The 14,712-nt window shown below is 40.7% G+C and overlaps 1 protein-coding gene across 3 annotated transcripts; it reads right to left on the bottom strand.

The window, feature by feature from the left end:
• Positions 1 to 2,812: 2,812 nt before the first annotated feature.
• LOC106563575 (palmitoyltransferase ZDHHC20-B) lies at positions 2,813 to 12,990 on the bottom strand. Of its 3 annotated transcripts, XM_014129283.3 has the most exons (14): positions 12,457 to 12,990; positions 11,569 to 11,595; positions 11,366 to 11,460; positions 9,851 to 9,968; positions 9,684 to 9,753; positions 9,500 to 9,532; positions 9,038 to 9,158; positions 8,751 to 8,786; positions 7,770 to 7,902; positions 7,523 to 7,649; positions 5,858 to 5,944; positions 5,702 to 5,775; positions 5,569 to 5,616; positions 2,813 to 5,401 (listed from the first exon to the last, which is right to left on the bottom strand). In XM_014129283.3, the coding sequence occupies exons 1-13, from the start codon at positions 12,572 to 12,574 to the stop codon at positions 5,573 to 5,575; spliced, it is 1,083 nt and encodes a 360-aa protein (XP_013984758.1). In that variant the 5' UTR covers positions 12,575 to 12,990; the 3' UTR covers positions 2,813 to 5,401; positions 5,569 to 5,572. The 3 variants fall into 3 exon arrangements, with proteins under 3 accessions (XP_013984758.1, XP_013984757.1, XP_013984759.1); XM_014129282.3 differs by having other exon boundaries at positions 2,813 to 5,616; positions 12,457 to 12,987; XM_014129284.3 differs by lacking the exon at positions 8,751 to 8,786 and having other exon boundaries at positions 2,813 to 5,616; positions 12,457 to 12,862.
• Positions 12,991 to 14,712: the final 1,722 nt, after the last annotated feature.

The raw sequence follows: 14,712 nt of genomic DNA, 5'->3' as shown, positions 1-14,712 counted from the left end.
TGGGTTTACATACAAAGTATCACCTCTCTCTCTCTCTCGTTGATTATCTGGTGCCATTTAATTTCAGCGTTCTGCCAATCGAATTACTGTCTCTCCGTTAATGTCACTATTTCATTGCCTTCACTGTGTTTTTCGTTACTGACCCCATCTGTTGTGTATCTGTGTAACTTTTAGTAATGAAAACATTCACCAGTGGTGTAATGACATGCACTGAGACCAGCAAGAGTGTTGAGGATAACTATAACCTTTTTTTCAAATTCTACCCATTTCAAATCAATAAACAATCCCTTTATAGCTAAATCGATTTTGTTTGATCCCTAAAACTCTGTCCCCATATACAGAAGCTAGAATAAAGACTTTCCGGCAGTGGGCTAATGGCTAAATATAGATGGTCTCGTCATCACTCAACTGCATAATTGCATTTGAGCTAAGAAAAACATGATTTTAGTATGTAGGATGAGACAATTAGGTCTAATCAGTTTACCTGGTTACAAATTAAGTGAAGGGAGAAGGTGAAAGATGATCCAAAAACAGACTTGGATGGATGGATTACAGTCAAACGGAGAGGTTTAGTAAGAGATGGAGAGAAAAGGAGAGAAAGAGCGAGTACGAGAGACAGAAAGACAGGTAGCATAAAATACAATCTGAATAAAAAGAAGCCATGAATTTAAATATAAACTTGCTTTGCCTACAAAGACACCTGTAGATCGAGTCATGTGTGACTTCTCCATAGACGTGGGCTTCTCACACATTTTTCTCCATCCGCACACACTCAGTGAGTCAGGTGGATGGCAGAGAGTTCATTCCCCCACAGTAGACACTGTCACACTCTATAACCCTGATGCGATTGGAAGGGACAATGACATTCCTGTGAGTCCATGAGATATAAACTGGTTTCACTTCAATGCCATAACCATGCAGAGATAAACTTCTAAAACTGACACTTTTTTGTCCAAGCCAAACAATTCATTCTAAAACAAATAGTGTTATAAATAACGATATCATAACCGCCATCGATAAGAGACAATACTGTGCAGCCGTATTCATCGACCTGGCCAAGGCTTTCAACTCTGTCAATCACCACATTCTTATCGGCAGACACAACAGCCTTGGTTTCTCAAATGACTGCCTCGCCTGGTTCACCGACTACTTCTCAGACAGAGTTCAGTGTGTCAAATCGGAGGGCCTGTTGTCTGGACCTCTGGCAGTCTCTATGGGGGTGCCACAGGGTTCAATCCTCGGGCCGACTCTTTTCTCTGTATACATCAATGATGTATACATGCTGCTGGCGATTCTCTGATCCACCTCTATGCAGATGACACCATTCTGTATACTTCTGGCCCTTCTTTGGACACTGTGTTAACTAACCTCCAGACGAGCTTCAATGCCATACAACTCTCCTTCCGTGGCCTCCAACTGCTCTTAAATGCAAGTAAAACTAAATGTATGCTCTTCAACCGATCGCTGCCCACACCTGCCTGCCCGTCCAGGATCACTACTCTGGACGGTTCTGACTGAGAATATGTGGACAACTACAAATACCTAGGTGTCTGGTTAGACTGTAAACTCTCCTTCCAGACTCACATTAAGCGTCTCCAATCCAAAATTAAATCTAGAATCGGCTTCCTATTTCGCAACAAAGGATCCTTCACTCATGCTGCTAAACATACCCTCGTAAAACTGACTATCCTACCAATCCTTGACTTCGGCGATGTCATTTACAAAATAGCCTCCAACACTCTACTCAGCAAATTGGATGCAGTCTATCACAGTGCCATCTGTTTTGTCACCAAAGCCCCATATACTACCCACCACTGCGACCTGTATGCTCTCGTTGGCTGGCCCTCACTTCATATTCGTCGCCTCATCTATAAGTCTTTGCTAGGTAAAGCTCCGCCTTATCTCAGCTCACTGGTCACCATAGCAGCACCCACCCATAGCCCGCGCTCTAGCAGGTATATTTCACTGGTCACCCCCAAAGCCAATTCCTCCTTTGGCCGCCTTTCCTTTCAGTTCTCTGCTGCCAATGACTGGAACAAACTGCAAAAATCACTGAAGCTGGAGACTCATATCTCCCTCACTAACTTTAAGCACCAGCTGTCAGAGCAGCTCATAGATCACTGCTCCTGTACATAGCCCATCTGTAAATAGCCCATCCAATTACCTCATCCCCATACTGTTATTTATTTTACTCCTTCGCACCCCAGTATCTCTACTTGCACACTCATCTTCTGCACGTCTATCACTCCAGTGTTTAATTGCTATATTGTAATTATTTCACAAATATGGCCTATTTATTGCCTTACCTCCCTTATCCTACCTCATTTGCACACACTAAATATAGACTTTTTCCTATTGTATTATTGACTGTTTGTTTATTCCATGTGTAACTGTGTTTGTGTCGCACTGCTTTGCTTTATCGTGGCCAGGTCACAGTTGTAAATGAGAACTTGTTCTCAACTAGCCTACCTAGTTAAATAAAGGTGAAATATAAAAAAAAATAAAAAATGTAACAGTGAATGCTGTGATTTTCCCTGCATCTGTCACTGACACCTCGTTCGTTGACCCCACGATGTGTGAATAGTCTTATATTGCCAAACCTTGCCCTCACGTTTGCTGAAGATTTGCCAAGTGACTTATGACATGACAGTGGCTTATTTTGGCACAATGCTCTCACCATATAAAGTGGTCTAACTAAAATGTTAATCAGATGGTTTCCAACATTTAGCAGGCCCTACCCTTATTGTAATGGGACTATCTAGGCAACCAACATTGTTTCTAACAACATAGAAGTCCATTAATCAAGCATGAATGCACTGAAAACAGTATTTATTGTTAAAATGTACACATTACAGTGTATTCATTTACAAAATATTTTTTAATTATTGAACTTTGCACAAACTATTTCCACATTTAGAGTATATTAAAAAAAAAGAAAAAACATGAACAACCAAAACTGGCTGACAGGGTAGTACAAATAGTGAGAAAATACTTAACATGCAAAACAGATTCAATAAAAAAATAAGATATTATTTTTTTTAACAGAAAATTGGTCCATGATTTACCATCAACAGATTTTGTGAATATACAATGTAGCACAAAATACTTCTCTATGGCATTCATTTTAAGATTAGAAAGTTATGATTTCTGGTTAAAAAGTCACAATGCTCTCACTCTACATTCCTCCACAATAGGGTGTTATACCAACATCCAGTAAAGAAACAGCTTGCAAATTCCAAACAACTCTCCTAAAAACCACATGGATCATAGTCAGTTGGAAATTGAGAAACCCGATCACAAATATTCTGAAAAAACTAAAATAATAAAGTGACCATTGAGAGGTTGATGTCCAACTCGTGCCTCCTCTTGGTGGTCTATGAGCATCCTGGCATGATTTATTACAGCAGAACAGTAACTTTCCCAGGGACTACTACACATGGAAACTGGCCTACTGGTATTAACAAATCTGGTTCAGTACATTAAATATTTATGTATATGCTCAACATTGTACATCGTCCACGACAAAACAATCAAATAATAAGAAAACAGCTATAATCATAATCAAAGAAAGCAGCATTTGTGATGTAAAATGTGCTTTAAAAAACATTTTGTTCAAAGCCTTCCGTTTTTCTCCATATGTGTGCCATTCATCAGATTGAGAAGTCAGGAATTGAAGGAGTGTGTTTTGCATAAAGTGAACACAAATAGCTATTCCTTATTCTCAAAGATAGGACTGACATATAAACAATTAATCTCACTTTCCTGTGAAATGTGTCGAAGTCCCCTCTCGCCTACAAAAGATACCTTAATCTTCATAAACTCAGTTAAAAAAATGCTACATATCTGAAAACAACATATGGCAATGCAGACAATAGCAAAAATAAACAATGGAAAAACTGCAAAATAAATACATAATGGAATAACAATGCTGTCCAATGTTAATTATATCCCTCTGATATCACACCTCTGAAAAAACAATGTGTGTTGACTCCCAACCAAATTATTGATATTCAGAGTGTACAAAACATTAGGAACATGAGACTGACCAGGTAAATCCAGGTGAAAGCTATGATCCCTTGTTGGTCACCTGTTAAATCCACTTCAATGAGAGTAGATGAAGGGGAGGAGACAGGTTAAAGAATAATTTTTAAGCCTTGAGACATGGATTGTGTATCTATGCCCTTCAGAGGGTGAATGGGCAAGACAAAATATTTAAGCGCCTTTGAACAGGGTATGGTAGTAGGTGCCAGGTTGAGTGTGTCAAGAACTGCAACGGTGCTCGGTTTCACGCTCAACAGTTTTCCATGTGTATCAAGAATGGTCCACCACCCAAAAGACATCCAGCCAACTTGACACAGCTGTGGGAAGCATTGAGAGTCAAATTGGGCCAGGATCCCTGTGGAACGCTTTCAATACCTTGTAGTCCATGCCCCGACAAATTGAGGCTGTTCTGAGGGCAAAAGGGGGTGCAACTCAATATTAGGGAAGGTTTTCCTAATGTTTTGTACACTCAGTGTATATCATCACTGATGCACAGAATTTTGCCAAACATTAGTTAGGATTTGGCCCGTAAAATTGTAAACATAAATGCTCTCCGGGTTCCATTTCCATCTGTCTAAATTGTAAAGTTATTACACCATGCTAAGGTCAACTATGGCACTGTACTATACCTTTGTTCTTCCATACTGTACTGAAGGCACAATGCACATTTAAGTTACGATGATACAGAGCAGGAGAGGATTTTGGGAGAGGCATAGGGTCCTACAAAGCCGTGGTTCGTATAAACCTACTGTCCTATTGAAATCAATGGATATGCTTAGCACCCGTCACAGGATTCAAGTGTAAAGTGCATACAGTACACACACGCTACAATCAACTGAGACAGTAGTGCTCATTACCTTCAGGGCCTCAAGACAACATTGTATCCCCTGGGTTTAATCAAATCAAAACCACTAACACATTTTCTGTGCTAAGACACAGTGAACTCTTAATTTTTTCCAATAAAGCAAGTGAATACTGATTTGACGGAGGCGTATAACTGTAAAGCAATTATTTTCCTGCACTTATCTGACCTAGTGCAAAGAGTATTCTTTTTTTGGCTTGAATAACAGAGCAGTTCCAGAGATTAGTAATAGTTACCAAAAAAATATTGTTGTGTGTCTTTGGTTAGCAACAAAGACAACGCGTCTGCATGCGTTTGGTGAGGATGGAAACTGAAAGCTGATGAAAGCTCTGGTGACAGATGTCGTGTCCATGACAGTCCAGGGTTTGTCCATGGTAACAGGGATGCTGTTTGGTGGTCGTAACAACGACAATAGAAAAGATGACGGCTATTCGAGAGCTGTTACTTGACATTTTGTCCATGGTAGTAGGGGTACTGCATGTGATAAAAGGCTGGTTTCTGTAGAGACAAAGATGCTGCTGGTTGTAAGGCATCACAGTTAATGGCTCAGTTGTCTCCTTGCAGACATCTAAACTGGCCATTTGAGCCACCTGGTGGTCATCAGTTTCCACTCTAAGGTCTGCGGGAAACACGTGCACTTCAGCGGAACTCGTCCATGGGCTTACCCGTCTATGATTCACTCTCCATTGTCACAGTTACCATCTGGGCTACGTCTGAAACACAAGGGTTCTAGGTTCAGGCAGCACACAGACACATGGCTACTTGACATCACAGAATATCTATGGGGAATCTACATACCATCCTGATGGCCCTCAATGTGGTTAATGTTGTTGCCAAGGACGTGCTTGGGGCTTGCCAGACCATCTACAGAGCTGTTGGAGGACAAGGCAGAGATTAATTTAATGAATTAGGTGAGATCATTTTACTGAATCAGGAATTAAATAATCAACCAACCTTTTGCCGTTGATCTGGAGGCCCACAGCTATTTGCTCAGGATCTAGGGTCAGTAACCGCGTGACAAAACTGTGTCCATCACCATGACTAACGGAGAGGAAGGAGAGGAGAGAGAGAACAGGGGGAAGACATTTGGTATTTAAACCCTCTAAGTTTCTAATTACTAAAAATAATTAGATTAAAACTTTTTTTAAATGTTTTATTAAACAATACAAAACATACAAATAACAACATCACACCTGCATCTCCAGAGCCCTTATCACTCTGCCACATGGCCTCAAACTGCACCCTTTTGTTTCTCTCTGTCGCCCACGCACTTTCAACATTTTGGTAATAAAGCACTTGAACTTTCCATTGTGTTAACAACGGCAGATTGGTTAAGTATACGTTTTTTCAAGATGACTGACGAGAAAAGTATCATCCAACCCATCGGGTATCTCACTGCACCTTCATATGCCATGTCTGGATATGCAGACAGATGGATTAAAAGTACATTTACAGTAATACTTCTGAGAGCCAACTTTCTCACTCCGCCCCTAACTTTTGGACTTTATAACAATCCCAGAAGGCATTGGATTATTGACTCATTGTTAATTTTACACTTAAGACATGACTCTGCAGTTGTGCTGTAGAATTTGTGAATTTTGTCTCTTGTATAATAAATTCAATACATTAGTTTATACTGGATTAAGCATACATTTTCGTTAACTGTCATTTCGTTAGTTATGTTCCAACATTCCCTCCATCTTGTGCCAATATCAGTTATTTTTAAGTTTTAGTTCCAATAGTTTTTGTCAGTTGGATAGGCTTGTATATCTTACTTATCATATGAACATCCTTTTCTGACTCAAATAGGATTCCCTCAAGATTGCTCTGATGTGCAAAAGATCAAATAGACATTGTGATACGTTTTAAGTTGCATGCATTTTAAAATATCTACATTAGTCAATCCAAAATTGCTTTTTAATGCTGTCATGGAAATATTTGTGTTTCTATGACTTTAGAGTTACATGTGGACCAATTTATGGGTGAATTCTGAAAAGCTATCCAAGGACTGTTCCATAGGCTTGTGTTTTTAGGAGGTCATATTGGTTTTTGTAGAATACGTAAAAAAATGTCCATGTTGATCCTAACTATGAGGTTGCTAATGTTCTTAGCTTTTTCCTTTGAAAATAGACACGTAAAAAGATTCTGGGGTAAACATGTGCATCTTCAAAATGTCCCCATTGTTCCTCTTTAATGCATTTAACTATATGTCGCAAGCAAAAGCCTTGGGAGGCGAGTTGATACAATTCCAAGTCTGGGAGGTTAAAACCAACATTTAGACATAGGAAGATGTAAAATGTTCCTTTTTATTCTATGAGTTTTATTTGCCCATATAAAGTCTTATGACCGAGTATACATCGGTGGGGGTAAATTGGTATTACCGAGAATAACTATACTTTTGGGAGCCATTCCATTCTGAAAAGGTTAATTCTACCAGTTAGATTTCTGTGAAGATTGTTCCATTTAATTAGGTCTGCTTTCATATTGGTGAGTGATGGGATCAAGTTATCTTCATATATTTGTCACTTATTAAGTATCCGAAATGTTTTGTGGTCCACTTAAAAAAAACGATTCTAAAGCTCCAACAGAATAGGTAGATAGTAGATTTGGTGTTTTCACCTGGTGTAGATGGGAAACATCCAGTACTTCTTCTGGTCTCCAAACACCTCTACCACATTCCTACTGAAGCCCAGAGAGAAGCCATTTTTGTCTGGGCCATTTCTGAAGACAGGAGCCCTGAAAGCCTCTGAAATAAAAACCAATACATAAACATATATTATGACAAACAATTATAAAAAGTTGTCAACAATCAAGACAATAGTGGATGAGAGGTTCTGTGTTACAGCATGGTGAGGCATGCAGCTACCTATAGTGGTCCTGTTCTTTCCCACAAGCCAGAGATGGTAGCTGAAAAGCGACAGGATGCTGATGAAGAACATGGCCGCCACAAAAAACAGAAACAACACGTGGAATTTGGCGTGAGTGTCGGGCAGCTGATTCTTGAGAGGGAAGAGAGAGGAGAGCCGTTAGTGATGTCATACTTTTCAACAGAACCATACAGTAGTAATGTCAACCTTCTGCACAGACACACAGGATGTGCACAGACACACAGGATCAGTCAGTTGTAAATGACAATGGGTGACCTCCTCATTCTGGAGAAGCAGAATCTGAGCCTACATGACTGTTCAGTGAATGGCTCCAGAAGGTACTACATCCAGTACAGACCTTCGGTTGTCTGTGAATTCAATATGCAAAATAAGACATGCTAAACAACCAATCCAGTCCAACTCCACACTGGGCCTCGATTGGCCAAGATGACAGTGGGCATTCATTGTCACAAGCAAGGCAGCATACAACACAGACAAGGACAGAAGCCCAGTCTTAACACTCAAGGAGGAACAGACAACAGCTTATGCTGCAAGACAACAGTGTTTGACACATACTGAAGAGAATCCCTCAACAGCGACTTGTACATCAGAGACAGAAGGCTTGTGAATGCTATTATTGGTGGAGCTCCTCTAGCTTACCTTTTGTGACTTGCCATTAGTGGCAATAGGCTATTCAAAGAAGTGCAACCTTACTTTTTGACTAACCATTTTTTTACATTTATTTATTTATTTCACCTTTATTTAACCAGGTAGGCAAGTTGAGAACAAGTTCTCATTTACAATTGCGACCTGGCCAAGATAAAGCAAAGCAGTTCGACAACATACAAAAACACAGAGTTACACATGGAGTAAAACAACATACAATCAATGATACAGTAGAAAAAATAAGACTATATACAATGTGAGCAAATGATGTGAGATAAGGGAGGCGATCAGATGGTGACAATCTTGCATTTTACCTGAGGACAATCCCCAACAGATCTCCTTCGGCAATGCTTTAGGCAAAGTATTAGAGACAGATTGTTAGTGGAGAAATGTGTGCAACTATTTTACAGTGATTAGAAATAAAAATAAATCTGACATGCAGACTGCTCAAATTTGAGGTGGATTATGTAGAGGATTTGGGTATTGGCTAATTGGAACATGCGATCAGGGATCTTACTGCTGTCAGTGTTTACACTCAACCACTAAGCTCTGGCTAGGGAAGAAATGAAAGGCAGCTAGAGTATTACTTAGTAGTACTTACTGTCCAGAATTTGATGAAATACTGCAGGACAGTAGCAGCGATAAACACACAATACAGCATGGAGTAGGCCAGAAACAAGACAAAGAACTTGTAGTTTGAAAATCCAACACAGTTATTCACCCTGAGCAAGAAACAGAGGGAGAGAGTGGTAAATTAATCAGTCAACGTGGCTCCTGCTGCATTCTTCACTAGTTGCCTCTATTCTCTAATCTGTATCAAATAAAGTGATGACACAAAGTCTACAGAATGATCTGTTTGAGAGCTGGGTAATCCCTTTTCCATTACTGTACTAGACCAAACAGTGACTTCATCAAGTAAAAAGGTCAGACAGATCAAATATGCTGATGCAGTAGAATGGAGAGGATTAAACTCTCCACTGATCCAATCACTATCAAGTCAGTATGAACAAAGAACTTCACACACAGCATCTAAATTACAACAACGGACAAGGGTGTTACATACCATGGACAGTGATGATCCATCTTCAGTACACACCTGAGAGAGAGAGAGAGATAGATCACAAAAAAACAAGGGAAAGAAGAAAATAGTATATTACTTTGGAGTTGAAGCATCTAAAAAGACCCCACATAAAATCCCATGGTGCATCTCATCTGAACCCCACAGAGACAGAACTAACTGAACTCACATGTCACAGGTGGAGCAGTGGTGGCAGCGGTCGGGTTTGATCACCTGACAGTGGTCACAGTACCGGACGGCTGTGGAGAACACACCAATACACCTGCTCAATCATCATCAGCTTTAAATCCAAGGTGTGTGTGTTCCAACTATGTGTCGACTGTATTGTATTCTCACCTCCGGTCCCAGTGCGTGTGTAGACAGGCAATCCTACAGCCGCTTTCTTCAGGATGTTCTGCTGAGCGTCTGGCTGCTCCTTCTCATACTGCTCCTTCTCCACTTTTGCCAGACAAAACTGACGGGAGAACAGAGAGAGTTTCACCAAGTATGTTATAACATAGTTAGTACCGGTAGTCATGTATCTACAAATTAGGGCCCAGTTGAAATGTGAAACAAGTGACTTGAGATTGAGTCAGAGTAACCCCACTTCAAAACCACAACCATATGCACGCACGCACACACACACACACACACACACACACACACACACACACACACACACACACACACACACACACACACACACACACACACACACACACACACACACACACCCCCTCCTATGTGAACATCTGCTGTACAGTGTAATTACAGAGTGCCTTGGGAACCATCCGGCCCAGTGCCTACTCCCCTGGCCCCGTGGCATTGTGGTGTAGCATCTCACGGGAGGCAGAATTAGTACTACTGGTGAAGACAGATACACTGTGTATTAGGGCTGTCTCCAACTAAAATCTTGGCTCACCGAATGTAGTCTGTTCTTACAACCAGTTGGAATTTTAAAACATGTATTTTTCCATATATAGACACACCATATGTTTGAATGAAATCAACTATTGGTTGGCTACTGAGCTTGTCTGATGCTTTAAGCACTGTGATTAAAAATTAAGAAACAAATGACTCAAGTGGGAGCCAGAGATCAAGATAGCCTAACCAGAAGAAGAAGACGGTAATAGGCTACACCAGCGGTCGGTAACCTTTTCCATTTGGAGTGCCAAGTTATCCTACCATTTCTACTGATCTACATACCAGTTATGATTTTCATATGCACATATTAATTTGTAATAAAGTCTATATCTCAAAATCAATGTCATGTGGTTAATCAAAATTCTTTCTAAATGAAAATGATGCAAATCTAAAAGTTACTTTATCGCCATTGCCAATATGTAAAAAGCCAACAAACAAAAACATTGCAGCCCGAAGGTAGAAAATATCCTGATAAAAATTAATATCCTATACATCACATTGGCTACACATGGCCTGTCTGCAAGGAACTTGAAACATTGTATCAACTATTAATTTGGTCTGAGCTAGCAAACTTGCAACATTGTATAAAATATTCTGGGCCATATCCTGAGCTAGTGAGATCCGGACAGACTGACACAGCTGTAGGATATTTGCACATGGGATAAGAAGTAATCGGGTAGGCCTATTTTATGACGTTTCCATCAGAAACAGAAATTGCCATAACCAAACAAACATTGTAGATAAGAAATGGTAATTAACTGTAAATGTACTACTGGTGATACTGGTGTGCCATCCCAGCGGCCTCCGCAATGGATTAGTCCACTCAGACAGGCGTCTCGTGTGCCATACATTTTTTAAAACATATTTTTGCCACCGCACCACACAAAAAATATCAGCCAACAGCCTATCGGCCAGTAGACTAAATGGGGTCAACCCTACTCTGTATACCTCTTTAGAGGGGCTGGCAGGCCTACTGCAAATAGTCTTCCAGTAGGACCAGATAAACATGATGAAGAACAGGTGGAAGACAACCAGGTATGATACTGTTGGAGAGAGGGAGCAAGAACAAAAAACAACCAGGTATGATACAATACAGTTTGTGTGATCAAAGGCAGTTGTGAAAGCACCAAATGTTTCTGAATGTTACTTACTTTTTTCTGCATTATTTGGGATTGTAACTGAAACAGACAAAGTACACAGAGAGAGAGAGAGAGAGAGAGAGAGAGAGAGAGAGAGAAGAGGAGTTTAGAGAGGGCATCTGATTGATGCGTCTGCAGAGTTACAGTACTACGCTTACATCTACAGACCCCCTCCTCTCACCCCCCAGCGGTAGCCTGGCACTACCAGTGGGGGACCCACCCATCACAGAATGCTTTGTTTGCCCTGCTGAAGGGATGCCCCTGATTACAGCCACTCACTGACTGACTAACTAACAGACAGACATGCATGTCATTGTACCATCAGCATCAGAAACAGACTAAAACAGGTTTAGTCACAGTGAGGTTCACATGAGGAGTCAGCTGTATGTGAATAAGAGTATTTGAGGCCAGAGTAGCCTCATATCAAATGTCTCTTAAGATTATTGGCACATAATCCAGTACAGAATCACAGCCTTAATGAGACCTAGGCTAAAGAAAGTAAAAATAAGAAATAATTTAGGTCAAAGGGGCTCCCGAGTGGTGCAGCAGTCTAAGGCACTGCATCTCAGCGCAAGAGGCGTCACTACAGCCTCTGGTTCGAATCCAGGCTGTATCACATTCAGCCGTGAACATGTTCCTAATATTTGGTATACCAAGTGTAGATTGCAAATGTGTCTGTCTATTTCCTTCTAGGAACAGCGGCTTCTATCTATGAGCATGATTGGCTATCCGCAACAAAGTAGTCTTTCACTGTTTCACCTGTTTTCGTCCCACCAAATTTCTGTACTGTTTCCCGAATACTACACATCCTCCAGCTGGGCAATCAAGCAGTCAAGCAACTTTGTTTCAATGAGGAAACAAACCCCGTTAATCATCCAAAAACGATCGTTGTATACTTACAGATACAGAGTTCCACGACGTATGCATAATAAGACCAGCCAACGACCAGGTTGATGAAAATAACAGGTATCCAAGCTAAACTCCGCTGACAGCACTTTAGTACATGATGCGGCGCCATCTTTAATCCTGCGAAAAATAGTGGTGTGACGTCAAAGCTCCAGCTTTTTGACTGAACCAAAGATTATCTATTATATTGACAAGATAGTCGAGTAAACGCTCTAACAAACCGCTCTAACAAATGACTGAACAATGGAAAAACATGTCCTCAAAGACGGAAAGCAAACGGGAGGAGTCAATATCAGGTGGGACCATCCTAGCCAATCAGAGGGCAGATACGCGACTGAACAACACGCACAACTCCAGTATAAATGTTGTGTTTTTTCCCCAAATTGCCGAAACGCCACGTGCGTCCACTTATATAGTGCATTCGTCACAACCTCACCATTAGGAAACGTGTATTCGATCAAATAAGCCTCACGTGGAAAATTAGCAGTTGCATTTTTTGCTCGACCAAATTCGACACAGTCTCATTGACCTCCATACAAGAATCCCTCACTTCGTGGACAGATTTTGGGCAGAGTAATGCCGCGTTCAAAACCACTGGGAGCTTGGAACTCGGAAATCTCCGAATTCAGTCTGTTCAAAACAACTGGGAACTTGGAGAAAAAATAAGACTGGGAAAAATCGATTCGGATAGTCATCCAACTCGGAATTTCCACTCGGGAACTCGGGTCTCTTTTTACAGCTTTATAGACTTTCCGACATGAAGATCACTGACGTCATGATTTGACCTCGTATTATTCCGAGTTCCCAGTTGTTCTGAACGCGGCATCAATCCTTTCGCTTCGCCTCTTCCTTTCTCACTGAACAATGAACGCCTCTTCTCCATCAGATGAATTCACCACACATCTGTACAGCTGTGAACTGGTAGACCATGGAGACTGGACGTGAATTGACAGTCTTATTAAATTACCGAATTGTGTGGGGGTGGGTGATTCTAATAAGTTAGTATTGCAATGACTGCTTGTAATCATTGTTTGAAAAGGCTTCTTGAGTTTGTAATTTCCACTTTAAAACGTCAGACTTGATTTCCCTAAGGAAACATTTATCAACCCCTACAAAAAAAATCCATTAATTATAATGAACATAATTCACATTTCCTGTTGTTGCAAAATTATTTCCCTGCTGTAGCAAACTGGTTCAAATTAAGATCTTACGTCTGTAAGCCTAATACAGGGGTCTTAAACCTTTTCTTGCCCAGGGAGCCCCTCCCTGGCTTACGGTGACCCAGAGACGCCATCATACTTTATCAATAATTTTTTTAATGCCTTGTCTTATCATCAGGTGAATGATAATAGCAAGAAAAAGTTTGAAACATTTTAAAATGAATAGATTTTGAAGATAGTTTTTCATTATTTTGACCTCCCACATTCTAATTGGAAGAGGAGGTGTAAACTCTAACATAGCCTACTATCTAGAAAGGTAACTCCAAACCCATGTTCGCTAAGAGCAGTTGTTTAGGCCAATGTCCAAGTCAAGAAAGCTTACCAGCAGCCAGTGGCACTTCCCGCACTGGTAGCCTATTCTCGGATGCTTTCTCAAGGCCTATGTCAGATATTCCAGTGAGTGTAATTAGCTCCAATGAGTGTAATTTGCTCAAAATTAGGAGTTGATAAATAAAGTTGACATCATTAGAATATATTCTCCTCTTTTGTACTGTAGGTATGTTGCTAACAATATATATACACTGCTCAAAAAAATAAAGGGAACACTAAAATAACACATCCTAGATCTGAATGAATGAAATAATCTTATTAAATACTTTTTTCTTTACATAGTTGAATGTGCTGACAACAAAATCACACAAAAATAATCAATGGAAATCCAATTTATCAACCCATGGAGGTCTGGATTTGGAGTCACACTCAAAATTAAAGTGGAAAACCACACTACAGGCTGATCCAACTTTGATGTAATGTCCTTAAAACAAGTCAAAATTAGGCTCAGTAGTGTGTGTGGCCTCCACGTGCCTGTATGACCTCCCTACAACGCCTGGGCATGCTCCTGATGAGGTGGCGGATGGTCTCCTGAGGGATCTCCTCCCAGACCTGGACTAATGCATCCGCCAACTCCTGGACAGTCTGTGGTGCAACGTGGCATTGGTGGATGGAGCGAGACGTGATGTCCCAGATGTGCTCAATTGGATTCAGGTCTGGGGAACGGGTGGGCCAGTCCATAGCATCAATGCCTTCCTCT

Source organism: Salmo salar, chromosome 11 (assembly GCF_965601325.2).
Source record: "Salmo salar chromosome 11, fSalSal1, whole genome shotgun sequence".
Classification (NCBI taxonomy): Eukaryota; Metazoa; Chordata; class Actinopteri; order Salmoniformes; family Salmonidae; genus Salmo; species Salmo salar.
The sequence above is the reverse complement of the archived record's forward strand: the minus strand, read 5'-3'. Positions and strand labels throughout refer to the sequence as shown.

Coding starts and splice junctions, on each gene's coding strand:
- LOC106563575 (XM_014129283.3), bottom strand. CDS start 12,574: ATGGCGCCGCATCATGTACTAAAGTGCTGTCAGCGGAGTTTAGCTTGG. Junction 9,159..9,499: donor ATGGATCATCACTGTCCATG/GTATGTAACACC, acceptor TTTCTTGCTCAG/GGTGAATAACTGTGTTGGAT. Junction 7,903..8,750: donor CTGTTGGGGATTGTCCTCAG/GTAAAATGCAAG, acceptor TTCCCTCTCAAG/AATCAGCTGCCCGACACTCA.